This window comes from Acanthisitta chloris, unplaced genomic scaffold (assembly GCF_000695815.1).
Source record: "Acanthisitta chloris isolate BGI_N310 unplaced genomic scaffold, ASM69581v1 scaffold32242, whole genome shotgun sequence".
In the NCBI taxonomy this organism is placed as follows: Eukaryota; Metazoa; Chordata; class Aves; order Passeriformes; family Acanthisittidae; genus Acanthisitta; species Acanthisitta chloris.
This window is the reverse complement of record NW_008662699.1, coordinates 12,695-20,294: the sequence shown is the minus strand read 5'-3', so window position 1 is coordinate 20,294 and position 7,600 is coordinate 12,695. Positions and strand designations below refer to the sequence as shown.

At 55.3% G+C, this 7,600-nt stretch overlaps 2 protein-coding genes across 2 annotated transcripts in view; one reads left to right on the top strand and one right to left on the bottom strand.

Annotated features, from left to right (window-relative positions):
- LOC103798440 (uromodulin-like) overlaps positions 1 to 2,242 on the top strand; it is a gene marked incomplete at its 5' end in the record, with an annotated part of 4,949 nt that extends 2,707 nt beyond the window's left edge. The window contains 4 exon segments of the mRNA XM_009070699.1: positions 1 to 111; positions 756 to 915; positions 1,353 to 1,497; positions 2,142 to 2,242. The exon segment at positions 1 to 111 is cut by the window's left edge and continues 21 nt beyond it. Coding sequence (XP_009068947.1) covers positions 1 to 111; positions 756 to 915; positions 1,353 to 1,497; positions 2,142 to 2,242 — 517 coding nt within the window.
- A 1,222-nt stretch (positions 2,243 to 3,464) lies between these two features.
- Positions 3,465 to 7,600, bottom strand: part of GPR97 (G protein-coupled receptor 97) — a 4,626-nt gene continuing 490 nt past the window's right edge. Inside the window, 11 exon segments of the mRNA XM_009070698.1 lie at positions 3,465 to 3,580; positions 4,009 to 4,295; positions 4,739 to 4,832; positions 5,127 to 5,410; positions 5,561 to 5,673; positions 5,907 to 6,007; positions 6,095 to 6,134; positions 6,218 to 6,340; positions 6,429 to 6,566; positions 7,101 to 7,522; positions 7,525 to 7,563. Coding sequence (XP_009068946.1) covers positions 3,465 to 3,580; positions 4,009 to 4,295; positions 4,739 to 4,832; positions 5,127 to 5,410; positions 5,561 to 5,673; positions 5,907 to 6,007; positions 6,095 to 6,134; positions 6,218 to 6,340; positions 6,429 to 6,566; positions 7,101 to 7,522; positions 7,525 to 7,563 — 1,757 coding nt within the window.

Genomic DNA, 7,600 nt, shown 5'->3' with positions numbered 1-7,600 from the left:
GATAGAAGGACAGCACCAGCAAAAGTACTTCTTACTGAGTGTTTTGGACTGCTGGGCCACACCGAGTGCAGATCCCTACCAGGACGTGCGGCACAAACTCATCGAGCAGGGGTGAGTGGAGTGTCCCCAGCACATCTGTTCTCCTCGCACCATTACCACAGTCACATCTCTTCGCTGGGTGCTTAGGACAGGAACAGTGAGCAATGACACCATCATTGCCCATAGGTGGAACTTATGGTGGACACCATCATCAAATAGGCTGAACAGCCCCATAGATGAGCCCCTTAACCACTCTAAACTGAGCTCCCTCTCCTGACCTTGCTCTGCTGCCAGCAGTGCTGCCTTTCCTCCAGCATCACTCCTGGTCAGCTAGGGAGGCAAAGAGCAAGAAGGGGAGAAGGGAGACCCTGCTGGGATATGCAGAGGTATCTGTGAAAAGTTTGAGTTAGAGGTGGCTGCAGCCAAGCTAAAGCCAGCAATGTGGCTGTCTGGGAAATGGGAGCTCACTCCACAACTGCAGAGCAGATGTGGCCTCACAGAGCAGGACACAAGCTAGTTCCTGGGCTGGTAGCAGCTCCTCTCTGAGCTGGGCACAATGCAGGGTGCCAAGAAAAGGCATCCCCACTGGCGCAGAGACAGAAATAGACCTATTTATCAAAGCCTGGGGTCTGCACCCGGTCCCTGTGGGATCTGGTGTACCAGGCTGGGATGCTCCCTGTTGTTTGCCACCCACTGACCCAGCCATCATGTCCCAGGTGTCCCCATGATGAGACAGTGGCATATCTGAATGCCATTGGAGAGAGCACTGATGCCAAGTTCAGCTTCCAGATGTTTCAGTTTGTTGGATACCCTGAGGTCTTCCTGCACTGCCGTGTCCAGCTCTGTCTCCCAGACAGCCTGGAGCCCTGTGCCAAGGTGAGCTCTCTCTCTGGTGTACCCTGTGCCCTGGCTGGGCATAGGACCTCCCTTCCCTAGGCCTGCTGCATAGAAAAGGGGCTCTGCTCCTGCTTTGGGTGCCTCACACCATAAACACCTCCCAGCATCAGAAACTCACCCCAGTGCCCTGAGCCAAAGGTATGAGGGCTTGAACCCACCAGAGAGCTCCTTTCCCTCTTCCCTCTGGGTATTGGGTATTTGCACGAGGAGAGGTTGGTGCTAGGATTTGGGGGAGGCAAACTAAGGTCCTTCAAGAGCTGGCTCTTCTCATGCCCTGGGGTACTGACTGTCCCCAGGCTGCAACCCCAACAGTGCCTCTGCCAACAGAAGACCTCCAGGATGGCTCTTGCCCCCAGTATGAGATGCTTCTCCCCTGCCCTCTGGTTCCATCACCCTTCCCTTGGCTTTGTTGACAGCAATGCCCCAGGCACTGGAGGAACAAGCGGGCACTGGGGGATGATTACAATAAGGTTGTCTCCTATGGGCCCATCCACCTGCTGACTGCTCCTTCCTTGGGAGCAGAGACCCATCATTCCAACACTAACCAACAAGATCTGACAGGTATGTATGTCCCCCTGGGGAGGGCAGGAGCAGCTCAAAGACCCCTGCAACTGTCTAGGCAATGCCAAGCTATTAAAAAGGGTTGCTAAAATCACTGCCCTTCCCAGAAGCATGGAGACTTTCAGGTGTTACGGCCATGCATGGCATGCTTCAAAGCCAAACCAGCACAGAGCTCTGCATGAGCAGCTCCATGCTGGGCACAGCTTGGGCTGAGCAGGGGAGCTGGGCAGGAAGGGACCCAAAGCCAGAAGGCTGTCAGTGCAGCACCCCAGGTGAGGACGGCTGGGTTTTCACACTGAACCTCTGCATTAACCCACCAAGGAAGGCTCTTCCTGAGCACCAGAGTCAGTCCAGGAGATCCAAACAGCAGTCCAGAGCCAGGGCTGAGGACAAACCCACCTACAGCATAGCTCAGACCAGGCATGAATGCTGAACTAGATGGAGCCCCTGGGCAGCAGGGGTGTGTGGAGGCTGTTTGGGGTGACTCTGTCAGTGCCCTTAGGGTCCCGAAGTATCCCCAGCTCTGGTGATTCCTGTCCATAGGACACGACCTCCCTTGAATCTGTCCCCAGCCAGGAGACGCTGTGCCAGGGCTCAGAGCTGGCTCAGGGGCCCCAAACACATAACCAATCTCTCTTTGGCAGGACCCAGCCCATGGCTCCCTGGGGCCCTCGTCCTGCTGTGTGTGCTTGGTGTACTCACTGTGGCTGCTGCAGTCGTCAGCGTGGGGCAGCGGATGGTGTAGGAGATGGCTGTTTCCCAGTAAACATGAGAATAGCACAGAGGCTCTGGTGTCGTTATGTTTTTTTGGGGGAAGGAGGTGATGGTTGGAAATAAACTGTGCTTGAGGAATGAGGCACATCAGAGTGTTTCTCTTCCCCCTAGCATCTCTAGGACCACATCCCCTCCAGACCCACACTCTCTAAACTCAAAGCTTGTACCGGAGGATAGGAGGGTACTTCCTCCCACTTTCTTTCTCCCTGCATAGTCACCCAGGTATGTGGGGAGATGGAGGTGCTCCCACACTAGATTCTTGCCCACCAAAGCTGGTCTTTGTGTGGTTCTGTGTGACACAGATGTAGCATTAGCAGAGAAAGGGCTGCTCTGTGTGTATACATGTGTGTGTGTGTTTGTGTGTGTGTGTGTGTGTGTGTGTACACCTATCCATAGCAATTCCTCCCTTCATTCTTGACACTTCTCTTGTCATTCATGACAAATTCCCAGCAAGAGTTTTGGCCATCAATACATCCCTAATATAAAGCAAAAAAACAAACAAAAGTTTGGCACCAAAGACTAAATCCACAGCGCTCAGACAGCTGGCAGGGATTTAATACTACAACAGAGATCAGGAGAAGACAAGCAGTTGCTCTGCACAGGGACTGTGTGTGCACTTTGAGCTGAAGCACAATGTCCATGTGGGAAGTGTTGCTGTTCCTAGAAGGTATTTTGCAGGAAGGACATCCAGCAGATCTTTGCCAGAGAGCAGGGGGATGTATTGCAAAGAAGCTCACGGGATTTCTGGTTTTTGCTGATTCCCAGACCTGAACCTCCCATGTCCGGGCTGGAATGAGTCAATCCTCGCACCTCCAATGGAAGAAGACCCACCACCAATCTGGTCCAGGACCAAACACCATGTCTAGTGAAGAGGGGGATGGTTCCATCCAGGCTGAAGGCAGGCAGTTCATGGGTTACCCCACAATAGCCCCTGGGGAATGAGATCAGGAGCACCTGACAGCAGCCTGGAGGGACTTTGGCAGAAAGGTCATCTCTGGAGCTCCTTGCCCAAGACAGGCCACCAGGAATGAAAGGCCAAAGTGAAGAGCCCTGCTGAGGTGGATCATGCTCACTGAAGGGTAAACCAAGGTATGATAAACTATCCTTCTTCTGTGAGGAAGCTGCATCTACCAAGATTGAAGATTGCTCTCAGGGGATGCACATGTAGGCAGGAAGAGAGGTCCAGGCAGCAGCTATTCCTGGGAGACAGGGTTAGTATTGTCATGTCTGATGATGTGGGAGAGGGAGCCAGTGGTCTCCTTTGTCTTTGGGTAGTAGAGGACAACCAGCCAGATGAATATGAATATTCCTGCAGGGGAAGGAAGACAAGCACTCAGCAGCAGCAGGAGACAGTGGGATGCATCTTGCCAGGATGACAACAGCACTTCCCTACCACTTCCAAAAGATTCTACCAGCTCACTCTTGCCCCCAACTTCAGGTGAGCCATTTGGCTGGGACATGCCCGGGATGGATAATGTCCCTAGTCCTCTGCTAAGGAATGATGTTTTTGGAGGAAATCCACCCACAGTGGAGTGGATGTGGTTGGGAGCCATGACCAGCTCCAAGCTAGTGACTGGGACCTGCTGCTTGACATGTCCTGCCAGAGAGAAGGGCATGACAGTGCTAGGAAGACACTGGTGCCTTGGAATCCCTGGTCGACCCACTGCCAGGCTGGTTCCTGACTCCTCCATCTTCCCTACCCAAAATCAGGGAACCCAGCTTGGAGCCAGCGCTGACCTTGGAGAGAGTTGAGGATGGTGAAGAGGTAGAGCACAGGGGCAGAGGAGGTGCCGTAGCTGAGGAATGCGAGGGCCCAGGTGGCTCCCAGCAGAGAGAAGAGCCCTGCTGCCACCAGGGTCACCTTCCAGGGCTTGTAGTCTCCCTGCACTGCGCTTGTTCTCTGCAAGCTGCAGCTCTTCTGGGTCACGACCCCGAAGACAGCCGTGTTGAAGAGGAAGATGAGGCCAAAGTAGCTGCAGTTAGTGATATAGTGGACCAGGACATGTTTGGAAGTGATCCAGCACCTGAAAAGAGACAACCACAGTGCTTCCAGTGGCCCTGCAAGCCCTGGCAGCACCCATGGGAGCCTCTCCAAGGGGACATTTTGGGGATTCAGGGACACCCTTGAGCTGGGGGTGGTCTCCAAGCCCAGGGTGAAGCAGGAGGACAGTGGTGCATATTCACTGCCCTCATGTTGCTCAGCTGGGAGGGAGCCTGGGGAGGCTCCAGGTAGACCATGGATGGCCCTCCATGACCTGGAGGCCTGCAGACATGACTGAAGGGGCTCAGCAGGAGAGATGGTGCTGGTGGTGGCTGATGTGTTGTAATCACAATTAAGGAAGAAGAAGTATGGCATAGAGCCAAGCCGGATGGGTGCAATCCCTGACTGCTGCACTCCTGGCAGGACTGGGCTACCACTCCCCATGCCAAAGGGCCATCTAAGCCCTGTGGGCAGTGGCACACGCACAGGTGGGCTATGACCTGGTGGTCCGTGGTCTGGATGCTGTATTCTCCATAGCTGCCAATAACTCCTGCTACCCCCACCACAAGAACAGGGAAGCCTGGAAGAAGTGAGACACAGAACCACAGAATAGTTTAGGTTGGAAAAGACCTCTAAGGTCATCAAGTCCAACCATTAACCCAGCACTGCCATGTTCACCGCTAAACCATGTCCCCAAGTGCCACATCTATGCATCCTTTGAACACTTCCAGGGATGGTGACTCCACCATTGCCCAGGGAAGCCTGTTCTGGTACCTGACCACCCTTTCAGTGAAGAAATTTTGCCTAATATCCAACATAAACCTCCCACTGCCTCCCTCTCCCTGTGACTCTTGCCCAGGCTGGTGGTGCTCACCCCAGCCAAGCAGGCACAGCTTCGCCAGGTAGTGGTGGATGTAGGTGCCAAGGACCTTGACAAAGAGGAGGTAGAGCTGACAGCCCTCCAGCGCCATCCAGGTGAAGCAGCAGAGCAGGCAGTAGTGGGTGAGCCCCCCCAGGACCTTACAGGTCCCTGGCTGGGTCCCACCAGAGAGCCCACTGTTGAGCAGGAAGACCAGGTTGAGGAGGAGCAGGCTGCTCACGAGGTTCATGTGCAGCCCCAGGTTGATGCGAAGGGTTTCCTCAAACCTGAATCTGCACCTGAGTGTCCCCAGAGGCAGCAGGAAAGGCAAGGGTCACAGCTGAGTGGAGCCTCATGCTGTACAACAGCAGGTCCATGCAGAACCACCAGAATCACCCCACACCTCTCCCAGCCTGATGAGTCCCTGTGGAGTTTACGGCACATCCTACCTTATGAAGATGCAGAAGGCTATGGTGAAGATGGAGAAAACCACGGCTACCCCACAGCCAGCAGTGGCAACAGCCATCAAGGCTTGTGCTGTGGAGCCATCCAGAGCTGGGTTCTGCCAAACATGCACATGTTGGGTTAGACAGGCCCCAGAGCAGCCTAGAAAACCCCGCCAGAGCCATGGGGCTGATAACCAAGGTGGGCTGCTGCAGAGATCCTGTACAAGCCCCCAGTCTGGCAGCTCTAACTGTCCCTGTGTGGCTACACATGACACCCGAGGGGTCACCAAAATTGGGCAGGCAGCAGAGCCAGGGCACAAGCAGGAGCTGTGGGGAGTGGGATCATCACCAGGAGGAGGGCGAAGAAGGTGAGATGGTCACAGGAGCAGACTGTCCCCTTGTCCACAGGCTGTGTGACACATCCACTGCTGCTCCAGCCTCCTGCCTGCCCTGCAACGGGCATGGGGTGACAGCTGTGAGCACATGGGGCTCAGCACCTGTGCCTGGCCCCACACCCAGCCCTGCTGAGGACCATACCTTTGCTGGCATCCCAGAAGACACATTGTGGGGTGACACCCTGCAAAGGGGGAGAGCAGCATCAGCAGATGCCACAGTGAGGGACACTAGAGGAGAGATGGAGGGTAGGCAGGACTGACTCACCTGGGGCAGCTTCCTGTGGGTGAAGGTGACCTGCACGGGGTTCTGCAGCCCAGAGATGCTGGTCTCTCCCACTATGATGCCCACCACAGTGTTGTCCAAGACCTGCCCTGTCTGGTTGACTTCCTGCATGGGAGCAATGCTGCCTGAGCTGATCTGGTGGGTAGCAAGTGCCAGCAGCAGCATGAAGGATACCAGCAATTCCAGCTCATACCTTGAACATGCCAAGCTGCTGGATGTTGAGGACTGTCACCACCACACGCACTATCTGTCTACTCAGGGACCAAAATATCTCCCTGGGAAGATGGATTTTGCCAGCTTTCTCCTCTGTGATGTTCATCATGCTGGGGACCTGTGGGGGAGAAGAATGAGGAGAGGTTGTTGCTGTCCAGTCACCTCTCTGTTCAGGATCCGCCAACCTTGCTCCAGGCACAAATTCAGCCCTACTCAAGTAGGTTTGCTCAGAAACATCAGCAGGAGCCCTGTGGGCAGAAGGGGAAAACCTCATCCCCAGAACCTGCGAGGACAGAGCTGGGAGTGGGACCCAGAAGAGCCTCAATCCACTATCACTCTATGGGATATGACCCCCTGGGACATCCAGAGCCTGGGAATTGACAGGAGGTGCAAGGTCGCACATGTTCCTCCTCCTTTTCCACCTCCTCCTCCCCCTGACCACCCCTATCTTCTGGAATGCCTCCTAGGTGGGGACTCTTTCCTCCCAAGTACCATTTCACATGACTGCCTGCCAAGGGATGTCCATGATGCAACCCCAGAACAGGGTGGAGGAAGAGCACGCCGTGACACAGCAAGCACTGTGGCAGGGGCCAAGGGGGACTTGGAAGGCATGGAACCCTCCAAGCAAGGGAGAGGGAGGGGCACATCTCACCTCTGTGGGGGAAAAGCTGATGAGGACATCACGGCTGACAGGCTTGCTGACATTCAGGAGCAGTGACTTCAGCCAGACCGGCCAACTGTGCAGCCCCGACTGCAGCGCCCTGTAGGACAGGGGCTGTGGGACCGGTGGATGTGGGGGCTGAGCCCCCAGACCCCTCCATGGCTGTCCCTGCTGCTACCTGAGCGAGTGTTCCCGCAGGCAGGCACAAGCAGGGCTGACAGAGCGCCACAGCTCCGAGCAGCTCCAGGTGAAGTTGAAGCTGTGGATCCTGTCACTTTGTTTGATCTGTTCCACTGTCATGTTGCAGCACTGGTGGTATTCGTCACCTCGAACCAGCTCTGGGGGGAGAAGCAGGATGGCTGCTGGGCACCATGGCACTGGGTGTGTGCTGGGGGCGAGGGTAGGGATAGGGGAGACCACTCACTGGCACATCTGTCCTGTCCTCTGGCAATGTCTGGAAGAAGAGCACATGGAGAAATAGAGGAAAACCC